The sequence below is a fragment of the Lonchura striata genome, chromosome Z (assembly GCF_046129695.1).
Source record: "Lonchura striata isolate bLonStr1 chromosome Z, bLonStr1.mat, whole genome shotgun sequence".
In the NCBI taxonomy this organism is placed as follows: Eukaryota; Metazoa; Chordata; class Aves; order Passeriformes; family Estrildidae; genus Lonchura; species Lonchura striata.
In genome coordinates, this window is record NC_134642.1 from 31680720 (window position 1) to 31706501 (window position 25782).

Consider the following 25782-nt stretch of genomic DNA (forward strand, 5'->3'; position numbering starts at 1 on the left):
TTAAGCAATTCCTGGAAGAGTTGGGTCCCATAAAAGTTATTCTGACAGATGTAATCCTTCTCCTCACCTTTGCCAAGTGCTTTGCTCTGACTACAGGAGCCAGAGCACATCAAGTGAGACTCCTGCCTGCTTCCACTTCTTCTGGTGCTCCAGACACAACGTCCTTGCCTAGGGCTGACTTCACTCTTATGTTGTTATTATTCTGGTTGGGAAAGAAGAAGCAATATGGAGGGGAAAGATAAATCAGGAGATAAGAGAATATTTTTATGCTTTCTTCTGTACAGATGACTCATTTGAGACAAGTTTATTCCTCTTCTCTCTTAGGGTTAATGCCTCAAGGAGAACAGCAACAAAATTAAGGCTCTTTTTGCTGCTGTGGGAAATAATTCTTTCTCTCACCCTGTTCTGTGAGGTCTTTCAGGCAGTGGCTGTGGGTGTGCACAGCACACAACACAATTGGCTTCAATCTTACTGGGGCCTCACAGTATTAGTGTAATGAAAGTAAATACCAAGTGGTCAGGGTTAATTATCATCTGGACATTCTGTGCTCTGGCAGTAGATTAGAGGAGACATTGACTTGGGTTTTACAGCACTCAATCTGCTATTGGCATGAGGGTGAATCTATCTAGAAAGACAAAACAGCAAAGTAAAACCCCATGTTTTCTGCTCAGGGTGTAGAATGCAAACTAAGAGGAAGTGTAAGGTTTCAGTAACTGAACACTCTGTATGTTGGAGCAGCTCCAGATGTGGCTTTTTGCGTTCAACTCTGATGACTGTTTCAAGGAATCAAATACTATTTTATAGAACATGGAGAAGCAAAAGCTTCCATTAGATAATTATTGTATTAGAACCCAAATTCTCACATAATGCTTTGAGGAAGATTTCTACATAATTAATGTTGCAATCATCTGTTGATCTCCTGCATTCTTTATTGTGCTTTGAGCAGGAACTGGCTCTGATCATGCTCTATGAGAAATAACTCGGATGTACAATAAATAAATATGCTCTGCAATCTGTACTGAAGCAGGTTTCCTTTTTACTTAATTCTTCCAGTTTTAAGTTCTGGTGACAATTTGTCCATAGTTATTTCACTTTTAAAGGCCCCTCATAATTTATTTTTCTAGTTGCCATCACTTATGTGGCTAGGCTATTGTAGCTATATTATATCAGTAAAGGAGATATGCCCAAGGTTTAATTTTATCAATACAGTTACAATTTCTTGAAAAAACTTTAAAATTATATCAACTTGTGAATAAATTTCTTCAGACCTAGACACTAGAAAAGAAAATCTAGAGTGGAGAGGAAACAAAAGCAGCCTTATAGCACTGTGACTAACAGTGTTGCAAAAGGTCTGCTACAGACAAATTTCCATAGTCATTCTGGGTATTTTGGCTTGGCCTTAGCTTCAGAGTGAATTGTGGATGAATATGACTTCGGAGTATTGTAATGGCTCAATCCACTGTGTTAGGTAAGGGATCACTGGTGATTGGAAGACTTACATAAATGAAGATATGTAGTGCTGAAGGGCAGCAGTCAGGTGGTTCATTCTCCTAGCAGCAGCAGCATAAGCATTGGGCCAGGAAAAAGCCTGGATCTACCTTTTTTGGGTCTCTCTGCTTGTGTGTGCTCCCATGCTGTACTTCTAGAGGTACTTCTGCTGGCAATCCAGGCCATCCTCAAGTGCTATAGGACTGGGAGCTCCTGCCTGGCAATGGTTTTCATGTAGTTTGCTGCCTGATTGAAGCACAGGTGTCAGATCAGAGTGGGACTGCTGCTGCCAAGCAGGATGAAGCAGCGGGAACAGACTCCTTAGCTGCTGCAGTCCAAACACACAGATTTGATCAGCCAGTGTAGCACACCTAGACAGGCTTGCAGGGACACACATATTCCCCCAAGCTTATCTTCTCTCTGTTGAAATGGATATATGGGTACCCAAACATGCACAAAACCAGGCACAAGAGGCTGAATTGCCACTTTTAGGTGTGTGATGGGTCAAAACTGGTTGCCTTTAATACATCAGTGGCAAATACTTCTTATGCAATTGGTTAGCCTGTTAGAGGTCATCTCTTGAGATGTATGACTGCTGCCAGAGTTACCTCTGTTTTGCTAACAGTTTTGACAGGAAAGCATAATCAAGAAGGGAAGAAAAGGGAAATCAGAAGCCAGAGGACACAAATTCTGCAGCCTCTAAATCACTCCAATTTGCAATAGTCATAAGACCTTTTTAATAAAAGATTCACTCAGACATGAACATTTTGTGAGTGCCCTTGAGAGATTCTAACTTTCAGAGTCTCCTACTGCTTCAGAGCAATATTTGTAATTGAAACAAATAATGAAATCCAATGAAGAGCAAACTGGGAGAGTTTCTTAGCCCTAAGGCAAACTGGTAGAACATAGCTGATGGCCACACAGCTGCTTTTTCTTCCTATCCAAATAGCATCTCTGTATGCAAAATTGTCATGGGTAATGCTCCCCAGCCTGTGATAGTTAGTTCTGAACAACACAATTTCTGAACAGTTCTGAACACCAGTTCTGAACAACACCATTTTCACCATAAAAACAGTACCATCACGTGCCAGTACCTATTTAGTGTGAGTTGGGCCCACTTAATTAACTTGGGTAGACATAGCCTGAAGTGTTTTCTCTAGAATATGCTATATGATCCTCTGAGGCTGTATGATACACACCATAAAATATAAATAAAATTATATACTTGGAGTTTAATGCATTTTTGCTCATTACATGGGCATGAATATTAAATATGTTATTATGTTGCCTGGTGAGGTCTGCTTGATTCCTTATTTCTGTGGCTAATCTTTTGAAATAACTTTTATTTTCCACTAAAACAGATCTCTTGTGGGAATGGTGTACAACTTTGACCTAAAATTGCGGGAGCAGAACCCTTCACATATCTGAACTTGACTGTAGGTGACAACCTCAAGTCAGCCTGACAGCAGGACCTCCTGGGGAATAGTTCAAGAGAGATGTGTGGGGATGAAGATGACCCAAACAAGTGTAATCTGTATTTAAAATAACAATAATTAAAAGAGAGAAGACAGGGAAGTCCTCAAACTTTGTTTATTAGAAATATAAGTGTCCTTTATTGCTCACTGCCCCCTTATTAAAAACAAAACAAACATGAGACATAAAAGCAAAAGAAAGAAAACAACTAAATGGCCAGACCAAACAAAAGAAGAGGTATGAGTCTAAGATATTTTGGTGGAATCTAAATTCTGTTTCCTGAAATAGTCTGTGCAAGGGGTTTCACCTTTCTTAAGAGTTCAGGTCTCTCCTATAGCAGAGTATGTAATTTTGTTAGAGGCAAATCCTGTGTCCTGAATGATAAATTCAGGGAGACTATCTTGCAAACTCTTCTCCTTGTCCTCCTTACTCCATGAGTGGGGTTTTGGCAAATAAATTCAAAATAGCCACAAAAAAGGGTTGCAGAGTCTGAAACTGATGGAACATTACAAATATGTCTGAACTTTTAAATATCTACTATTACTAATGCATTTTGCAGTGTTACCCTGTGCACACAGACTGGCTGTGAACATACGAAGACCTGACTCAGTTCAAGTCCATCCAGCCAAAAACTGTGCAGCAGTGCCCAGGAGCAGATGTTATGGGAGAGTTTAAGAAACAGGCGCTATGGAATGACTGTTTCCCAGCAGTTCTTTATAAATGTGGGAAATCAGAAGAGGGATGTTTCTAAAACTGCCATGATCCACTGTTTAATTATTGACCTATCCTCTATGAATTCACCTAGTGCCTCTTTGCTCCTCTGTAACTTTGTGCCCCACAGCATCCCAAGGCAAAACTTTACACAATATTCTGATGTAAAAAGCCCTGTGGTCTGACATCTTGTATAAGTTTCCCTAGTTCTTAGCTGATACAAAGTACTGCATGCTGGTTACCCATTTAACCTTCTCCTGTACTTTACAAAGACTTTAAAAAGATTTGTACTTTATAAAGACTTTTCCTCTCTGTTTAAATGTTGAAGTACCATGTTCCGGTTTTGCTACATTGAAACTTGTTATATACCAGTTCTAAACATGCTTCCTTTTCTGCTTTACTTTGTGCTTTCTGCACTTCTACTTACCCATTTTGATGTGGGATTTCTGGCATTCAGGAATGTGTCATAATGAGATTTGTCACATTGCTCTCTTTCCTAATAGCATTCCAAGCGCTATGGTTGGAGTGGTGTTCTCTCTCTGAGCACTCAGAAGACAGCTTCCCAGAACTATCCACAGTGACCCTCTCATCCCTTTCCTGAGCGGCAACAGCTAATTCAGAGCTATTGACTCCCACCCCAGAACAAGCTACAGAGAAACAAGCCTGGGAAAGTCCCATCATTTACTGAAGCTGCTGATCCATATGAATGTTAATTGCAGTTAAGAGTCCTGTTGGGTCAGTACTAATTAATTATCACACAAGTACCACTAGAGACTGATGATAAACTTCCTGAGAGTTTAATCCTTGTACACACAAAACTTCTAAGAATGGTTGAAACACTGAAGATCACAATTTGTAGAAGAAACAGAAGAAAACAAAGACATTAATAAGGCTTAAACTTGGTCTTGGTGTTTGGTGCTGCTCACTGCCCTCTGTTAAACAAATAAAAAGATATCATTTTAAAAACAAGCAAACAAAACAACTAAATAACCATATTAAAGAGAAGAGGTGAGAGGGGAAGATATTTTTAAAAGTCTAAATTCTAGGGAGTAATATTAAGACTAACTTAACATGTAAATCTCATTAAGGGATATGAAACAACATAGATTATGAGCTTTGTCTGCTGCCTTCATTTTTGCTTGCATCCAAAATTGTTCTTTAGCATTTTTTTAACCATATGAGTGGTTCTGACTTGATCTCACTGGGTCAATATAGTGGCTAAGAGCAGTGGCAGTAGTTAGCACTTTATTATGAGGGACAGCTACCAAGCAAAGCCTATGCAGTAAAAATGCCATGAAGTTGAGAAAAACCACAATATCAGGAGATACTGAAACTTAGAAGCTCTGGTATTTGTGTTGTATAGTTAAAAACCCTGAACCTCCAACTAATGCTGAACATAATTTCTATTTGTGTTTATAATCAACCAACATCCATCCCCTCTGGAACATACTGCTCCAGATGCTCTCTAATAAAATGGCATCAGTTTACCCTTTCTGCCACCCTGGGCTTTGTTGCTACTGCAGACACCCTTTTATTTGTTAAAGGTACTAAAGTATGCAGGCTTTGGTTTTTCATTCATTCTTCAGTTTACACCAAAACATCCTTTTTGTATGGAATGACAACATATCTGAAGATGCCAGTAACATAGCCCTCATGTAAACCACGACAGTAGGGTTTTGCTAATCTGAATAGTACTTAAGTCTGGAAATGCTTGGGTTGGCATGCTTCCATGGTTAATACCTGCATGCATAAGGAGGCCTGGAAAAGCCTTCTGAAAGCCTATAACTGTGCACTGCTACCCAAACCCCCAAACAGTGCTCAGCTTGGGTTTTCCAACACCTAGCAAGCCAAGTGGTGAGAATAGGGTTGCAACAGCAAGGCTCATATCCCTTGTGCAATGGAAAATTTGGAGAGGAACCAGTGACTGCTTTCTTTCCTGAATTCTAGTAGAAGGTTGCAGAGATGCCTCTTCCCTCAGGCAAGCTGCATCTCGAGGGTGAAACAGAGATGTAGAAACTGCAAGACAATAAAGCATGATTAATTTCTGTCAGTGAATGCTGTGCTGCAACCCAATTTTCAGGTGTTTTTAAGTGTAATCACTATCTTGCTCACATTCTTCTGGGAAAAGATCCATTTCAATTAGTGCAATCTCTCAGGTCTCTAATTTACTGCATAGGGGTGTGGACCAAGGGGGCTATTTGCAGTTTAGCCTGAATAAGATTAGCCTGATGCTTTTGGCTTGAAGAAAGCAATTTTGGCAAATGTGTGTGAAATGTTTGCATTGCTTGTCCTCTGGGTTTTCTAACCACCTTGCAATTTTGGGGATGTTATCTACTCCTGACTTAAGACCTCGTGAACAATTCCCTGCTTTGTGAGGAGCAGAGCAGATTGCACAGTTTCAGCAGCAGTTCTCATAAAGATAAGCCCAGTTCTCCTCATTGCCAGGTTGTGCTCCAGTTTGTTCCATTACTTAATGCATTTTAAGACAACAGGAATTTCTACATCCATTAAACCATCCCAGTACAGTTGCACAGGAAAACATGCTCTTTAATTTACGCTGCACTTAAAGAAATAAGGTAGTTTTAATCTCCAGATTAAAGAAAATTAGGTAGTTTTAATCTCCAGAACTGTCCACTTTGACGTGTACCTAGGTTGATGCTTAGTCATTGAGATAAAACTGGGATCTCCTGTATAGTCTACTATGTAGAGTTTCCTTGTATATATTATGTGGAACTACTTTATGTACCTTTTTAGGCAGTAGAGTTGAAGATACAACATATTCACTGAGGCACTTCCACCTCAAGAATTTGTCTCTTGTTGATCCCCCAAACCTGTTATTCAGCTGTTAGGATATTGTACAAAGTGAAGCTGTTTCAGAATTAGGGAGTGCAATACACGAAAAATGGCTGAAAAGCTTATGTCTGGTCTTCTGTGGGAAGTGCCACTCATCCCACCTGCAATTGCCTTGAACAAAACACACATGTGCTCTGTAGCAGGAGCTACATGTTTGTGCCCAAGAGCCTTAACACTGGTGAATAAAATCATTGGGTTTGTCGTCAATGGTGCTAAAATAAAAATGTGGCTATGCAGAAAACATTTTCTTAGTGTCTTCTTTCCAAATAAAAAGTTTTAACATGGAAAAATATGCTTTGGGTTGGATTGGGCTGAAACTGTGCTTCCAGCTGTTTTGTAATTTTTTTGCAATTTTCCATCACTCTTCCAGCCCCACTACTCAGTCCTGATGAGGCCACATCTGGAGTAGGCTGTCCAGTTCCAGGCTGCTCAGCACAACAGAAACATGGAGCTCCTGGAACAGGTCCAGCAGAGGGCAACAAAGGTGATGAGGGAACTGGAGCATCTCTCTCACGCGGAAAGACTGAGAACTGAGCCTGTTCAGCCTTGAGAAGAGAGACACAGCCGAGAGGGGAACTCGTCAACATGTATAAATATATAAAAAAGGTGGGTGCCAAGAGGAAGGAGCCAGGTTGTCCTCGGTGCTTGAGCAGGAAGGTTGGACCAGATCCAACCAGAATCCTCTGGGTTGGACCAGACCCTTTCAACCCAGAGGATTCTGTAATTCCAGAAGTAGTAACAGCTTTTTCCTTGTATACTAATACTAATACTAATACTAATATTAATACTATCTCCCCGTTCCCCGCGGAGGACTGACCGTCTCCCTCCCGGACCCCAGCCACCGGCAGGTGAGGGCAGGTGGCGGCTCGGCGGGGCCGCGCTCGGGGCCGGGGCCGCGCTCGGGGCCGGGGCCGCGCTCGGGGCCGGGGCCGCGCTCGGGGCCGGGGCCGCGCTCGGGGCCGGGGCCGCGCTCGGGGCCGGGGCCGCGCTCGGGGCCGGGGCCGCGCTCGGGGCCGGGGCGCTGCGCGGCTCCGGTGCGGCGCGGGGCGTAGCGCGGCGCGATTGGCGGCGAGGGCCGGGGCCGGGGCCGCGGCGGCGGCGGGCGGGGCGTCGCTGAGGGCGGCCCGAGGCGCCGCCGCCGCCCGCCCTTCCCGCCCTGCCCCGCCGCCCGTGCCCGGCCTTAAAGGCGCGCGGGGGCCGCGGCGGCGGCAGTAGCGCAGTGCGGGCGGCGGCGGCTGCTCGGCGGTGCCCGGAGCGCGGGGGGGCCGTTCCCTCGGAGCGTCTCGCCTGGAGCCCCTCCCTGCCGCCTCCGCCGCGCTCCCGCCCCTCGGGCCGAGCCTGTCACCGCGCCTGCCGCCGGGCGCCGCCAGCATGTTTGACAGGACGCGGCTGCCCTTCGTGGCGCTGGACGTGCTCTGCGTGCTGCTGGGTAGGTCGGGGGCCGCGGAGGAGCGGGGGGAGCCGTCCCCGGGGCGCCGCGCTCCCCCCGCGCCGCAGCGCGCTGATCGCATGCTCGCCTCCCCCTTGCCGCCGCGCCGGCACCGCCCGGAGCGGGCTCCTGCCGGCCGCAGCCCCGCCGTGCCTGCCGCCCCTCGCCCGCTCCCTCGCCTCCCGCTCCGCGCCGCGCACGGGGATCTGGTCGCTGCCGTGGGCCGGGAGGGGATGGGAAAGCCCCGGGGGAGGGAGCTCCTGCAGCTTATCCACTGACATCTGTAGCTCCCTCTTCTCTCTGATGTCCTTACTCTTCCTTCCCTAACCACCTCTGCTGGATGAAAACCGGTTGTGGCAAAAGCCAGTGCTGGAGAGGTAGCTGTCTGGTGATACCTGCGCCCTGGGATGTGTTTGTTACCCCGAGTGGGTCGGTAAGCTGTCCTGGAAGGGGCCATCATCACGGAAACACGCCTCATCCATCCAGGGTGCTGCAGGGGCGCGACGGTGCTTGGCAGCAGGGCAAGGATTCAGCTCTGAGGCTGAGCTGAAGGCGGTCTCGGTGTCACCGAGCCGCCGCTGTCGCTGTAGTCGGGTACTCACTAGAGCGCAGGGTCTGCGCCCTCGTGTCCCCGTGCAGCGGGGAGAGGTCGGGCCGGGAGCGGTGCCTCGGTGATGGCCAGCGGTTGAACCGACACAGCCGCAGCGCACTGCCGCAGCGCTGCAGTGCTTGTCCTGGCCAGCCCAAATATTAGCTTCCCAGTGTTGCTTTAGTCTATTTCAGTCTGTTGAAAAGATTTTATGTCCTGCCATTTGTATTAAGTCTCCTTTTATGTAATGATACAGTGTAAAGAGCAATGATGTCAGTTACTGATCAGAGAAGGCGCAATTTCACTTCGTAAAGAAGTGGCACCTCTCAGTACTGGGAGCCTGGGAAGTGTCTTTGCTCTGGAGATGTACTTCTGGTCTTAGGAAGTGCTGATTTTGGATATTTGCTTCTTAAGCAAATATTGTCAGTACTTCAGTAATCTAAGCACTTTCTTGTCATGTTCAGTGGATAGTGTTTAGGCCTAGCTCATGAGTTTCTGCTTGGCTGAATTTTTTGACTGATGTTTGTATCATCAGTATAAACATAAGGGCATTTTTCTTTTGCCAGATGCTTCAAATAGCAGCGGTACCTGTAGCTAAATGCCATTAAAAAGCAAAATGACAATGAATGATACATTGCTCTGCGGTAATGTTGCAGGAGAGAGAGCTTTTGCAAAATTATAGTGGATCCATGTAATCCACTGGGAACAACCTTTATTAAGATCGGGAGTTTTATCAAACCCTGCTTTTGTGAGGATTAAGCTTTCATGCTGTCTTTATGGTGAGTGAAGCGGTTTTGTCTGTCTGGGTAACTGTCATTACAAAATCTTGTAATTAGACAAAAATTTTGCACTACGCATATGCAAATGTTCTGCATTAAGCATATGGGTATATTGTAAGTAATCTTGAGTAATCAAGGAAAGCAAAATACATTGAAAGTATTGAAAGTTATATGTAGAAGCATATAACTTGATGGCCATCCACCTGAAAGGATGAGGGTTTCCCTGTCCCAAGTCATTATCTGAGAAAGCAGGTTCTTGACCTTGCCCTGCAGTGTAATATCAGTTTACACACCTTTCCCTTCTCTCCCCCTCACCCTGTGTAGTATTTGGATCACAGATGCACTTATCTGGTGCCTCAGTGTGCTGGAAAATTGCCAGACTTTTTATTTTCCCTTGGGCTTGTTTACTTCCTGAAAAGTCTGAAAAATGCAGGCAGTGCATAATATGAAGTTTCCTGACACCTGCAACTTTAAACACATTGAGTTACAGGTTTCAGTGAAACTCTAGCTGAGATAAAAAGATTTTCCATTTGCAGAAAGATGGGAAAGATACTGGATGTAGGACGAAGTTCTTTTCCTCTTCTGCCTTACTGTCATATGGCTGAGACAGGGCCTGAGAAGAACATAGGTCTTACCTGTATCTAGTGGGCTGTTTAATTTTTTTACTCATAAAAAAATAGTTCCTGTTGATTGTGGACTTTAACTCTCACTTTTTCCCTTGCCCATCCCCCTGCCCGTGCACTTTGGTATCTGCTCAAATGACAGAGGTAACTGCCCAGATAAAGTGACTTGCTGGTATGGATAAATGATACCTAGTATCTCCACTGCAGAGACTACAAGGCCTCCAACAGAACTGAAGGCTTAAAAACTAGGAAGACCAGTTTCAGCTGGGGACTGAGCCTTCAGTCTTGGCGTGGTAGCCCATGCTACCACAAAAAGGGGTACCAGTAGCATCCTCAGAATCCCCAGGATAGCTCTTGCCACTTAATACAGAGCTTTTCTTTTTTCTCCTCTTTTTTCATGTTTATATCTTCTCCAAAGTAAGTGTAGATGGTGAAGAAGAATTACTTTAATTATCTCAGTAATGTTGGACTTGAAGCCCAAGTGATATCCAAGCATACCACTTGAAGTTGCAGTGATCTGACACACCCATGAGCTCACTGCAGTGGAAGTGCATGATTCTGACTGTGTGTCTGACTTATTCACTCCTGGTTTAGTCAAGCCTTTTTGGTGTGGTTTCAACTTTCCCAGCATAAGTTCTCCAAAAGAAAGGAAAGGAAAAAAAAGACCTATCCTGTGATTTTTGTGTGTGTGATTTAGAGAGATTTGTTGAAAGGTGTGACATGCTTAAGATGGAGCCGAGGTAAGAGAATAAGAAAGACATCAAAGAAGAGGAGGTGGGGAGAGGGGGGAAAACGTAGGATGTAAAAACATCTTAAAATTAGCCCAGTTTGGTTGACTGAAACTCGCATCTAAGTTTTTTTTAATTACCCTTCAGAAAGATCTCTCCCTCATCTGCCTTTTTACCCACTAAAGGAGAGAGAATTCAGGGAAAGCGGTCTTTAGTGCCCTGAGAAAATAATTCCTTCCCTCTTATCGGCATGATAATTTTCTTCATCTAAAAATAACACTGGTGTTCCAGCATTAAATTAGCTTTGTATTCTGCAATCTAAAAAAAGCAAAAGGTGCAGGTTTCTGCAGTATCTGTCCTCAGATAGTGTGAGGAGGCTGTGTCTGCATTCTGTGTGTGCTGATCTGCAGTGCTGGGGGTGTGTGTGTGCTGCATGTCCGCGTGCAGCTCTGCAGTGCTGCAGGCAGCACCTCCCTTACTCCTCACGCTCCAGTGGATAGTGCTCAGCTGCTTCTGGCACTGGAAAGCATGAGTGGCTTGATCTGCAGGATTTCTTTCTCCCTCATAGTTCTGTTACTTGGCTCCTAGGTTTCCTGATAGACATTTTATATAGCATAGAGATTGGCATTCTAGACAGTAGTAAAACCGTTTTTCACAGATAGATACTGAGGTTGGTTCTTATGGCTTATTACACTTCCAAACTGTCATGCAAAAAGCGACAGCTTATTAGCTTAGCTTAATTAGCTTGCAACTGGTGTTTTCAGTAGCCACTATATATATATACACACATATATATACTGTGCCACTCTTACAGGTTTATTGTTGGTTTCATTGTAGATCAGGTTCCTTTCATTAAGGCAGGTAAACAACACTTAAAGTACAAAGTTGGGAAACACATGGCAATATTCCTGCAATCAGTGGAAGAACTGTTAAATGCATTTATCTTTAGATCAGACTCTCACAAAGACTAAGATTCAAGGAAGCTCTGCAGAGGTGACCAGAGCAATAAGGAAAACACTTTCTGTCACAACTCTGGGATGACTTTCATCTGGTCTGTACTTGTTGGAATTAATGCCTAACTTAAGTGCTGGGGTGCAATACAGCACAACTTTATTTCTTCAGTCTCTTGTCTGTGCAGTTACTGACAAGCTTATTACTTGTGTATTTGTCAATATGGGATTGCTGATGTAATGCAAGAATATGTCCAACCCAAGATTAGAAAAACTGAAGCCTTCTAAAGAATTAAACCCTTGTTGCCCTGTTCACTTTTCTGCAATATATTGGAATTAGTAAATAATTACTTAAACTTAAAACTGCTGTGGAATATAGTTATGTTTGTGTAAGGATTTATTATTTTTTCTTCCTCTCCATGTCCTACTCTGTGACTGTGGGAAGGTGAGACTATGGCAGTCTTATTTATACATGATGATGATGATTATTTTCTTTCATGAAACTACTTCTGAGTAAGAGAAGGACTTACAGTTCTGCCAAACAGAAGGACATGTGAACTGAATCCAGAAATAGTAAACACTCACATTGCTTTCAGCTTGTTGTTTAAAGACTGCTGGAATGTTTTGTGATACATGACAACGTTTAAACAGCAGATGCATGTGTACAGGACACAGTGAATTTGCTTTTGCAGGGTGTGACCTGTGGGGGTAGGATGGCTGGACCACCCTGCACAGTATTTTGCATTCAGTGCTATTCTTCTCTCTTGGGAGTGTTTACTTGTGCTGCTGCTGAAGGCTGCAGTCTCTGTGACAATTAAGGTATTGCTGTGCAGTCAGGGAAGGTTCCTTCTATGTGGGTTAGCACTTCCCAATTGGCCTAGTTCAAATAAAACCTCCTCCGGTATTATTTGTGACTCACTGACATATGTGTCACCGTTCTTATTTTCCACATCATGTGGGTGCTAAATACTTTTTCTAGTGCATGAATACATTGTAAAGCTGTAACAGGTACATGTGAAAGAGCAGTTTGCCTTCCGTGACACTATCCACCAGGTACCATGACCTGATATGTGTTAAGTTGACACTCTCAGTTTTTTGGAAACATACTTGTTACGTGAAACTGGGAAAATCTTTCCTCTCCTAATTCTATCTTCTTTGCAACAGTTACTTTTTATTTTCTGCAACATAAAGAAAGATGCTTTACCAGAGACTTGCTCCCTCTTGATGAGAAGCCTGCAGAAAAACTTAGGTAAGAGATCAATTAGTTAATGAACACTATTCAAAGTCAGCAGTCTGGTTCATGTTCTGCTAGCTTTTGTTGTTGTTTATCTTATAGTAACTTCTGACACAAAACCAGCACTTCTTGCATTTACTTTTTTACAGCAATGGGTAAATCCTAGTTCACCTTCTAGTGCCTTCCCAAGACCCAAATTGTGAACTCAGGACTATATTATTTTTTCTTGACATAGTAGAGCAAGATGCTTATCAGCTCTTGGGTTCCTTACCAGCTGCTTGAGTCCTGGTGATTTTTTTTCCCTTAGCCTTAAACAGTCAGAAGGGCTCTTGCAGCTTTCTTACATGAGGGCAGTGACCTTTGCGAGGAGGGGCTTCTGACATTTTATTCACACTAAAATTAAATTATAAAATAGCTAATCTCTCATAGCTGCCTCCCCTCTATACTGCTTGAGTGCTTGTTTATGCTGTGTGCTGTGCTGAGCTGATGCAACATGTCTCCTGGTTTTAAAGGGTTAGGCAGTATGAACTGATACTGACTGAAAGCAGCTTGGTCTGAAGGCTGCACAATCACAGCCCTGGTAGGAGAAATAAAGAACTGATTACTGGTTGCCTGCTACTGCATAGTTTTATGTAGGAGCACTGTTGCTGACTAGATGCTGATGAGGGGATTAAGCTGTGGTAATCCTTTATCTGTGACTGTGTTGCAGCAGTGGAAGGCAGGTAGACCTGACTCTTGAAAGTACCCAATAAGAAGAGAACTTGAGCCTTGTAGTATGCCAGCTGACTCGGATTTAGTATCCCCCACAATTGATAATCCTCTTTCCAGAATTAGTCCAGGAGAATTAAAACAAACTCACCTTGGGAGGAGGAAAAGAGAAAAAAGTGCTGAACAGAAATGCATAGAAACCCATTGGCAAGACATGCCACCCACAGAAATATGGCTTTAAAATGAGCTTGATTTGTTGCTATATCTGCTTGGTTTGGTGGGGGTGATTCTCGTCCTTAGCCCCTGTCCTGCAAAAGAAGCTCATAATTCTTAGGTTTTATTCAGATAAAATAGTTGATTGAAAACAACTGAAAAATCTACAGACACTAGAAATTCAGATAATGGATGACTAGCAAACAGCTAGTTTTATGACAAGAATTAAAATAATTTAAAACTATTTTGAAGAAGCAAGATATCCTTAAAATACTTTCTGAAACTGTTTTGGTTTGTTGTTTTTTTTTTTTTTTTTTAATAATCCATATTATTGCCACTACATCTGGAAACACTAGTCATGGAATGATAAAATGTGTTGGAATAGACCTTAAAAACCATGTAGTTCCAGTCCCCTGTCATGGATAGGGACATTCTCTACTAAAACAGGTAGTCACTTCAGCTGTAACAATAAATGTCTTAGCCCTGTCAGTGAGTAGACTTGTAATCACTTTACCAGCCAGAATACTTTAATAATGCAATTTTAAAATGAAAGAAATTGTCCTACTTATATTAAGGTTCTGATGCCTATCTCTTCTTGTTTAACAATTGTCTACTAATGACTTGACCCACTTTCTGTGAGGAATTTTCCTTTTTCAAGTTATGAGACAGATCTCAAAGGTACAGAATCAAAACTGTCTATTGATAAACCTGCGTTGTGTTTTTGGCTCTACTTTTGCCATGTTCTCTGGTCCATTCATCCTTCTCATACAGACAAATAGAGCTGTTAAAATCAAGACTGTTTGTCTTACTGTATGTAAGACAAAAATTGACTCAAGTAAACTTCTTTAACAAATTGTTATATAGAAAGATAATGTTTAAACTTTCTTGTGCACTTATCAAACACTTTCTGTTACCACATTGAGTTAGAGGAAATGACCAGTACAAGAACAGGCTGCTTTTGCTCTGTTATAGACTTTACTAATTCATCTTTAAGAAACTGTGACCAAGAAGTGGTCTAACTCAGAAGTTTGGGAAGGCACTTCAGTTTTACTTGTATTGTGCTTCAGCTCAATTTTGTCATCTCTCATTCATGTGGTGTCTTGATATTTGGCAATAGGAAAAGGAGGATTTTGAAAATTTTAGATTAGAAAATACACGTGTGTAAGGTCAGGACACCCGTCTTGGAATGTCTATCTATCAGATGCTGGTAAATGAAACAAAGGTATGGGTAAGCCATATCAGTACACTGTTATTTCTGTGGTGCTGCTGAGTACATAACAGATTTTCTAGAAATAGCCTAGATTTTAGTGCCTCCTCTCCTTTTTCTGCCTCTGCTAAATAAGCAAGTTTCAGAGGAGCTGTGTGGGGTTTCCTTGGGTCTCATATAATGTAGCTTCAGTTTGTTGCTTAGCCATGCCTGGTTTGGAAGAAGGGTCACAAATTTTTTGTGATCCCTTTCCTAGGAAAGGAGAAAACTACCAAACAGGAATTAGGCTTAGTTTTTGCCTTAGCGTAAAAGGAGTTTCTTACCATATTTCAGCACCTCAGGTGACTTCTGCCTCTCTTAGAATACAGTGACATTTTAACCTCAAATTAATATTAATGCATTTTTGTCCATTTAACTTAGTTCTGTTATTGCCAAAAAGTCTTAGGTTGATAAGTCACTGAAACTAAGCAATAGTTGAAATATTTTCTGAAACTGGAGTACTTGGGATGGTAAGGCAAATGGATATGTCTAAATTTGTCTGCCTTGTTTTCAAGCATGGAGAGGCAGTGAACTGTGCTTATCTTAAGCTGAAAGGGTGGTTTGGAAGCTGGTGGTGGAGAGACCTGAGAGAATAAACTGCTAATTATAACCAGGGAAAACTTCTCATATGCACCAAGCTCATGGCCCTTAAGGAGTGCAGAAGGCAGACAGTGAGATTGAGCCTGTCAAAAACTATTCTCTATTAAATTCCAAAAGTCATCTTAATCATCATTTTACTTAGTGTCTGCTTTCCTTGGTGTTCCACTGAGTGAGTTTTTTGTAGTTTTTGCTGAATTGTGGAAGCTGGGCTTCAATTTTATGTTCTTATGTAAGCCTATGCTGCCGTACTAGTATTCAGCTAAAATACTCCACGCCAGTGTGATGGCTTGGTCTAACACTAGTGGAGATCCTGGGAATGCAAGTCAGGTCACTATTTCTGCATGCAGACTCTTTTCATTCTTCCCATCTCTTCTTTAAATGCAAGAGTCCAGTCATCAACACTAGAAAATTGTATACCTTAAATGCAAAGAAACTGAGATCAGAAATTTAATGATGGTAACTGTTACTACAAATGGAAACAGCACCTGGTATATTATATGTACTGTAAAACTTTCTATGCTGTGGCATTATTCATTGTATTCAAATGTCAAAAGCAATGTTGTATAAATATTTTTTCCAGATTCTGAAGTAATGTACTTTTGGAGCAGTCTCCTGAATCAGTACAAAACAAACTGCACTGATAACTCAAGAATATATGGGGTATGGTCTCTTTTTCCTTTAAAATCTGTTTAGATTGAGCTTTTTGTAGGGTTTGTTCTTAGTGTACTACTAGATACTACAGAATACAGTGTCACATGCAAACGAAGTTCTGTTCTCTTAGACATGGTGGCATGCAGCAGTGTGTGCAGTGTAAAGTGACGTTGTGGGGTATGATGGGGTGTACAACGTCATGGAAATTCTGATTGCCTCTGTAGCACTGTTGACTTTATTAAAGACTGTTTAAATAAAATACTGTTATGCTTGCAGGATTCATTGGAAAATGAACTTTTAGGTTCCTGACAACTAATTGCCTATTATATTTCTAGAGACTGAATGGTATTTCAATTTAGGGTGTGTAGGCTGAAATACTTTGAAAGCCTCCTATTGTGCACTCCCACAAAACAATGATGAAAATGGGAAAATAGTTACAACTTCTGGTGTTTAAAAGAGAAGTAGTCTTGAATGACATTCAGAGTTGGTGTCACCTATGTTAAAAAAAAAGCAAAACCCTCCCTGTCTTGCTTGACAGTTCAGTTTCTTTGTCTGTGTTGCTGTCCTGGTCTGTAAGGTCTGTGATTTAGGTGGGCTGTGTGCAGAAATCTACATCTTTAGGGGCATGTACATTGTTTTTAATTCTCCATACAGTACCATGAAAGCCTTTAACTGAATTTGGTGCTGAGCACATAATGCAAGCAGTGAGGAAATATTTCATTTCCTCTACAGAGGAGGGGCTCTAGTGGGAGAAGTCACCCTTTGCTCTGGCTACAGCCAGCTGGATTCGTCCTTTAAGTAACAAACCCCTTGAACAGCACTGCAGTACAAAAAACTGCTGACCTCTCCTGTTCTATCCCTTCCCTGCTTGTGCCCCGATAATGTCTTTTAGCTGTTAGTCTGGGGTCTTTAATGTTTTCAGGTCTGTCAGTAATGGGGCAGTTGGCCTCAGCCAACTGGGTGAACTGCTAATGACTTCCAGGTGTGTGTCCATCCCTGGGCCAGCTTCAGCCTCCTCTTCCCCTTGTCCAGAGCGGAGCCCAGGGCACAGTCTTTACTTGCAACCTCCAGTTGACTCACTTGTCCTGGTGAATGCTCCTCTAAGTAATAGAGCAGGATAGGGTATATTACTGTCTTGTTTCTGCATTTTTTAATTTGCATTTGCACTTCCCTAAGTGCTCACAGGAGAGACAGTTGCATGGGTTTTAGAGCAACCTGTTTTAGTGTTTGTAAAAGTCAATTTTTAAAATTGAAATGTAGATATAAGGGAGAACACTCTTATCCATGCTAATGTTTTTAAACAAGAGTTTTGTCCTGTTCTAATTAATTTGGACTATAGATAACTGAACTAGTGCTCACATGTAGTAGACTGCTGAATGCAGAGAAACTGGAATATGTTGTAATTGTGTCTTAGTAAATGACTGGACTAGAATTTTCTTGTGTTGAGACTGTTCGAGCTCAGAGGAAGGTTTCATTTGCTTCCTGCCTTCATCACTCTTGCCTGGCATAACAAAAAGTGGCGAGGAACTTGTTCAGTTGCTGATCTGGCTTCTCTCCTGGCCAAATTATAGATCAGAGGACAAATAAAAATGTATGTAGCATAAAGTTGCAAGTAGAATTGCAGGAGAGATTAGAATGTTGTTCATGCTTTTAAATGCATGTATCCTGTTTACTGAAGCTTATCACAGCTTCTGGCATTATCAGAACAATCAGTTTGCTGGTATTAGAAATACTTCACATTCCTTAGTGTAGAAAAGTAAGATAAAGTTCTTTAAAGCGGCTAGGAGGTAAGTTGTGGGCTGCCCTGTCTCAGCTACTGCAAATAAATAGTTCACTGATTTTTCTCTTGTACACTCCTTACCTCTAGTTATCAGAAGTCTAAATATTTTCTCTTTATTTCAATTTCTTCTTCCTCTTGGTAGTTTTGTGTATTCCCAGAACCTCCTGTTTTAAGGTGTTGATTCTCCCTTGACTGTTCATAGAAAAAAAAATTCAGCCTGTCTCCTTTTCTGCAGAGAGCAGTACTTTTTACAGACGTTTCCAAACTCTCTCCAGAAGCATGAAGTTGACCTGAGTTTCTTTAGATCTCTTGCCTACTTCCTCACATCATCAGATCGTACACTGAAAAATAAAAAGTGAAGACAACATGGTTGTCCTGTCTGAAAATAAAAGCAAAAATACATGTGTAAGAGCAGGAGGACTTAAATTCTCTCTTGCTCTTGGTAGCAATTGACAGCTGCATAGGTTTAGCTTGAAATGACTCTGTGGGGTTATTAACAGTATCATCTGTCTAGTAAGAATGTAAGCTGTAAAAAGTACCTCATCTGTTTTGAGGATATAATTGTGTTTTGTGGTTTCTCTGGTACAGCTAGAATTGGTTTTTGACACTCCCTAACTATAAACTGTGAATTTCTTTACAAAACGTGAAGCCGATTTTGTCAGTATATCAAGTGCAGGGTGTGCTGATCATATTCTTCAGGGCAAGTGTAGAGAAACAAAAACCCTTCTCAGTCTTATGTTAGTCCTGTACAAGTTTTTTAATTAACACTTAGTTACGAGTTCATTGCAGCATGAAGAAAATACTTTGGTTAATAATCAAGTTAGAAAGTTCTCATTTACTGTAGTATTGCTTAGGAGTAGCTGCTGTTCTCCCAGTTCCCAGATATTAATTTGCTTTGTTGAAGAAACTTCCTGATTGAGGACCACAATAGGACTACAGAGTAATATTGCCTTGGAGGACTTGAAACAGCAACTCAGTGTGAGTTTGACTGCACAGAACCTCAAGTGGAGATTCAGTCACTTGCACAGATAAGGAGGCCAAATGGGTTAATTAACCTGTGTTTGCAAAATACAGTGCATTCCTTTTTAATGTTTAAAATTGTGGCAAAGAATGCACCACTGATCAAGATGCAATTTCATAAGTTGTTGAAGCTGATCTGTCCCAGTCTGTCCTTGTCCTTTATTCGTCACCCTTGGGTACATGTTCTTACTCTATCCTTTAAGCCAGTTCTTAGAGTAATACAGTTGGCCTGATGAGCAAGCGGCTCTGAGAAAACAGTGTTGTGTAGGTGTGGGTTTGTCTTTTTGGACACATGGTGTGAAAACTAATGCCAAGGCAAGAAAGGGGTAGTGGGAGATGGCCAGAGGTGGGAGAAGGACAGGACAGTCTAGGTTGTCTTGGGTTGTTCTTGAAGGCTGAGCCAAATTTTGTGAGCGCTGCTTCTAGCCGAGAGCTAGGTAGTACAGTATTGCTGAAGTGGTTCAAACTTTAAGAATTTATTTCCTTTCAGACATAAAACAATAATATTCTTTGCTGAGCTTAAATATTTATGGCAACTGTTGTAAAATACACTAATTGGGCTCTAAATGCTGTTCTCCTGTTTAAGAAAAACATTTAAGAAAATGTCCAAAGTTATATGGACACCTGGAAGTTTTCAGAATCTGACTTCAAGCTTAAGCACCCAACTCTAAAATTACCAGTGTGATAAATGCCACAGATCAGAACAGTAGTGCAGTGTTACACACATTGTAAAAAGATGATGGATTGGTACTAATCACTTTCATTTGTAAGATAAACATGAAATTTAATTTATTTTTGTTTAGTCTTTAAAAAAATTCACTAAAAACATAGCAAATCAACATTTTTTGATTAAGCAGTTTTCCTTTGGAAAAAAAAATTCACCTTCTCCCCTTGGGTACTGGTATTTTATTTGTAACATTTTCTTTCTGTGGGCGGAGGACCATTCTCACTTGGACTTCCTCCCTATTCTCCTACCCTGGACCTCCCTTCTTTCCCTTCTTACAGGCATTTGTCATGCTATGTCATCCAGTCAGATGTAATCAAATAGTTCCTGGAGGCTATGTGTATTACTGTGAATTTTTGTAGGTTGTCAGTGGAAACTACACTGCAACTGGCTTGAACCTACAAATTAGAGTTGGAAACTCCTTGTGAACTCAGAATACCTCATGTAACTGTACAAATGTGTTGTCCTGTTCTTGCCATTCTAGCCCAAAACTTAGAGGCTGTTCCCATCCCTGCAATCCCTGCTGAGTAATTCAAGTGTTGTTCTCTGTTTTGTCTCCCTCTTTACTGTGGGGTTTTTTGTCTTATTCATATGTATGAAACTTGTTTACCTTTCTTTTATAGGCAAAGGCTTCAAATCTTTGGAGTCTCTTTCCTGTTCAACTTTGTTACTACATCTGTAGCTTTCAGGGTTATAAAATCATAGAATATTTTGGGTGGAGGCAATCTTAAAGCTTATCTCCTTCTAATATGCCTGCCATGGGCAGGAACACCTTCCACTTGACTAGGTAGCTCCAAGCCCCATCCAGCCTGGTCTGTGGGTTAGCTAGAGTCTATTTGTGTGAGCACTGCAGAAGTCTGTCCTTTCTTTAAGTCACACAACACTGGAGTGACCAGGTTGTTTTTTCTTTATAATTAGAGGGGAGAGAAAGGTCAGAGGACTGCTGTCTGCTACTGTCTAGCAAAACAGCCCAGAATCTGTTGGTCACTAGTTCTTGACAAGATAAACTGCATAATTTTTACCAGAGAGTAGATGAAATCCAATTCTAATATGTTCCAATCTGAATTATGTTGACTTCAAGTAATAGTCTTTTTACAGCTGAAGGTCATGCTTTATAGGGTATGAATAACAACTAAGCCATTATGAGCCCTTAAGGTATAAAGCTCCCTGGTTCAGAAGAGCGCTTTGAGATTACTGCTGGTACTGGCTAAGTATAAAGGAAAAGAAAGTATAGTGAGCAGAGGATAAGGCATGAGAACTGCTCTACAATCTACAGGATTGCCTTTTATCCTGGTGGTCTTGCATGACATCTTGGTCACTCTTTGCTCCAGTTTGTAGAAACTGATATAACTGAACGTAATTGCATTCCTCAGAATTTCAGCTTAAAAAGCTCATGGAGGTGCTTCACACCTCTGATGGCAGTACTGGCCTGGTTTGTACATTAGTGGTGGGGTTTTTTTCTGCTTACAATGAAAAGTTCAGGACTGTTTGCTTACATGTACTACATCTCATATTCTCTCCCTGTAAAATCAGCAGCAGTAAAAACGATGCCACTGTTTGGGATAGGTTAATGATTAATGAATACCACTTCACAAAATCTTCTAGTTGTAGTCCACTGTTGGAAAGCAGTGCATCATTTAGATTGCAGTAAGAATTTTAACAGTGATGAAAAAAAAATGGCAATAGTGTAAGATGTGTAACCAACTTTGGGGTTTTTTTTGTGTTCTTTTAATGTAGGTGATACAGATGAGTTTTGCAGTCACTTTGAAACTGTTCTCATCTGCCTCCTTTATTTGCTGCTTTTCATTTTTCCCCCTTCCCAGGTCAAAAGTTCTTTATGTATTAGTCCTTGATATTAGACTGTAGCAGCTTTTTGTGGGAGATAGGTATTTATGTCTGTGAAGTATCCACCTATGCAAAACACAAGCTGCTGCTGAAGTTAATCATGAGCTTGTCATGTTTCCGTATGTAAAAATCTGGTGACCTGTTTGAGAAGATATGATCGTATCAAATAGGTAATGGGATTATCACTCTGTCATCCTGCTCGGTATGCAACAGCCAAGGTAAAGACAGGAAGCATGGAATCTACATTATGTTAGTGGAATCTTGCCATGGCCTTGAGAAGAGCTGAAACTTGGCTCCAGGCATGCAGACATACAGCAATCCCTGTGGTCAGTGTGAACTTTGAGTTCTTCAGTGTAGCTCCCTTCATGTTTGAAGGGCTGCAATTCTTTCATCTGCTTCTGTCTGCCACTTGGAATAGTCAAGCTTCAGCCCTTTTCTCATCATTAAAGCAGAAGGAAGAAGAGAGACTGTTGCGATGTAGTGGATTCAATAGTAATACCATGCTACATAATGAAAAACTTTGTGCTTGAAGTTGAATAAGCTTAATGCCATTTGTATTTTGGTTCACTTTTTCTATATGGTATGGTAAGCATCAGTAATGTGGACAGTTTTCGTGTTTCAGATGATTTGTGAAAAAAAATTCCCTCTGCTCCATAAGAGGATTTAAAATACTCCCCATCTGCTTCCTTGTAAGGAAGAGGAGTTGAAAGCTGGGGTCCTACCAACCATGTACAGTTTCATTATGCACTTCACAAGCCTTTGCACCGCAACTCAGCAGCCCAAAGAAGGGGCCCAGATTTATCACTCTATTCCTACTGTTTCACTCTTGATGTCTTTTCTTCTAACAAAGTACGTAGCAATAAGTATACTTTAATCACCTTTAAGCTACTTACCTGGTAGTCAACAGGTGTCAATAGAAATCAGAATCACTGATCATGTTAACTTTTTTGAGATGTTTTTTTTTTCAGTACAGTAAGCCATTTATATACGGAGTAGTTTTTTCTGCTTCAGTAATGGCACTCACCCTCTAATTTACATAAAGAATGTCTATTTGCAGAATTGTGTATTTCATGGATTTTCGGGAAAATGCAGTTATTTGCCCATTTTTACCATGTTTTAAAACAAAATTTACTTTTTGTTTTGTTTGGGGATTTAGCATTATGTAATTTACCCACTTTAATCTATTGGTTACTCAGCTGATCAAAACAAAGTGAGAAAGTGAGCATGGTGTTATTTGGCTAAAAGCTGGACTTGATGATCTGGGAGGTCCTTTCCAACCTTAGATTTTATGAGAAAGTAAAATAAAAATAAAAAGTTAGATTTCCTGATGTTATTGCTCCTGCAAATGTATATTACATGGCACATGGTTCTTATCAGAAATAAGTTAGACGTGAATATAATTATCAGAAGTTTGGATGGCTTCTCTTGAATGACTATCAGTGTAATGCAAATTATCTTGTAAGAGAGGGAATTGGTAATATATCACAGTGTGTAAATTCAGAGAGCTATAATTTGTACCCAGGTCTTAGCTGCAATATTAATAACTTGTATATTTTAATGCAGAAATCTTCCAAAGTGTACAAATGCTATGTAAATGCAATCTCAAAGTATAATCTCATTACCTGGAGATGCAATCCATTCAAAGTGTCCATTAGTGTCCCTGCAGTTTTTTGTTCCCATTACCTGCATGAAAACTACTTGCATGAAATTTATAACTCCCTAAGCATGACAAAACCTGTGTCTATTCTTTGTCTTATCTGTAAACACTGACCACATTATAGCATATATAACAAGGCTGGAAAATCAGATACAAGCTGTGGTTGTGGGGTAGTGGAAGAGGGAGGAGGAGCCTTTATTTTCTAAAAGGCTGCCTGTCCTTAATAACTGTTTAGTCATGTGAGGGGCAAAGGCTTTTTCTTGAATGTAATCTTGGTTCGGTGTGGTTTTGTGGCAGCTCGCCTTATGGATGGAAGGCTTTAAACTTTGTATTTTTTTTTAACATCTGTACCTGATGGATAACCTCAGAGTCCTTCTGAGGTAGTGTTCTGAAAGAGAAGTGTCTATAAACAGAATTTGGTAAGTGTGTGCATTGCATGATACTTAGGAAATTTAGTTATGCATGTTTGATAGCTTCCTCCATGCATGATTAGAAATGTTTTTTGTTTTTTTTTTTTTATTTAACCACATGTATTTCTTGTTTTTGTTTTTGTTTTCCTTCCCCCAACAGCTGGCTTACCCCTTGGTGTTCTAAACTTGGCCAAAATAAAGCCGTATCAGAGAGGCTTTTTCTGTAATGATGACAGCATCAAGTATCCGTTCCATGACAGTACCATCACATCCACTGTCCTCTACACAGTGGGGTTCACCCTGCCCATTTTCTCTGTAAGTAGCTAATATATAGGGAGCTTTGGTGATGGGAGTAAAATGTATGCCTTCTAAGAGCTCAGCACTATAAATGAGTTGAAGACCAGTCTATATAGGCAAAATCCTATATATATATATAGTCATATGCATGTTAAAGGTGCTGTTGATACTGTTTGCAGAGAAAGTCTAGAACTAATCTGATTGCTACTTTAATTTGCTTTAGGAACAGAAAAAAGTGTATTTAGACTAGGCTTTTATCACTGGAGGGGAAAAATGTCTTCCAAAATGTTATAGAATGATTACATCTCTTGTTCAGAATGGGTTAGTCTGCTAATTTAAACACGTGAGATGTTAAAACTTGGCACTGTTATGCAGTGTACGCACCTATAACTGGTGACTGTTGCTACCATATAGTTTCTCTAAAAATAAACCTAATTTTGACTTGGAAGCTTTTGTTAAGCTTGAAAGTAATGTGATTACTCATTAAAGAAGAGTGGGATAAAGTGGGATACAGAAACTGAAAATCTAATTGCTTGTAGAAAATGGGCTTGGTGTTTTAAAGACCATATGATTTTGACAAAGAACAATATAATTCTTCACTAGTTTTTTCTAACAATATTTGAAGCCTGCTTGTATCCCACTTTTTAGTGAGGCTTGAGCTGATTTGGAGAATCAAAATTTGACGGTGCAGAATAGTCGTGAACCTGAAGCTACAACTTATTTGTCCCTGCAATACTTGATCAAGCTATGTGAAAGATGATTATATTTTATTATCTGATAATTGTGTAAGATTAATTAATCAGTAAGAAGTACATGAAGTGGTTTAAGGATGGAAGACAGTAATTTAAAACAAATGAGCATGTAGAACTTCTGCATGCATTACTCTGGTTTTCCCATTAGTGCTTATTCATTAAAGCTTCCATTAGACCTGTGCAGTAAATAGGAGGCTGACATAACAAGTTATCACTGTTATAGTTTCACTTTTAAGGAAAGCTTGTCACTTCGACAAGTATGATATATATGTTCAGCACACCTTTGGGAAAATTTATTTTCCAATAGGTTTCCTGTGTATCTTGGTTGATATGGGTACAGGTGAACTAACAATTGCAGCTCTGAAGAAGCACTTTTAGACTTCTAAAGAAATGTTCTAGCTGCAGTTCAATAAACTGGTGAATTGCTTGATTTTTTAAATATTGTTCATTTTTAGATTTGAAGGTGTTGCTGTAATATAAAGTCAGTGGAGGGTGTGTTTTTTTCTTGGCTCTAAAGCCATGGAGAAACGTCTGACTTAGAGGTAATGCACATAAAAGCCTACACATTTAAGGAGTAACATGGGCTATTATAATTTTAGGTACCTTTGCAGTGAAAGTTACAGCTTAAAATTAGATGTCAGTAATTCTGATATTTTTCTGCTATGATACTTTTATAGGAGTTACACAGTGGGTTTTCACTGCTAGTCTTTGTGCAGGAGGCTGATTAGAACAACCACTTCTAGTCTCTGTTTTAAAACCTCCAGGAGAGGTTTTAAGAAAGAAAAAGTTCTAGAGCACAGTTGTTACTGTACAGTCTAATCAGGTAATTAGCTTTTCAGTCTGAATGTTTTCCAGACCTTAAAGCAACTGCTCAGTGTAGTTAACATGTTAACCTGGCTCTCTTAATCTCAGTTTCAGATGTAGAGAGCTCTTTATTCTCATGCAAGAGGTAAAAATTTTTCCATAGCTGCTGAAAACTAAGGGCTAGAGTAAGCTGTACAGCTAGGGGGTATGAGACATGG

General features: G+C 40.9%; 1 protein-coding gene across 2 annotated transcripts in view; it reads left to right on the forward strand.

Annotated features, from left to right (window-relative positions):
• Window positions 1-7772: 7772 nt before the first annotated feature.
• The window catches only part of PLPP1 (phospholipid phosphatase 1), a 60661-nt gene continuing 42651 nt past the window's right edge, over window positions 7773-25782 (forward strand). Inside the window, exons 1-2 of one of the 2 annotated variants that reach the window (XM_021534310.3) lie at window positions 7773-7954; window positions 23872-24026. In XM_021534310.3, the coding sequence (XP_021389985.1) occupies window positions 7897-7954; window positions 23872-24026 (213 nt within the window). In that variant the 5' untranslated portion in view covers window positions 7773-7896. The remainder of the gene's footprint in view (window positions 7955-23871; window positions 24027-25782) is intronic. The other variant, XM_021534311.3, reaches the window with a different exon arrangement.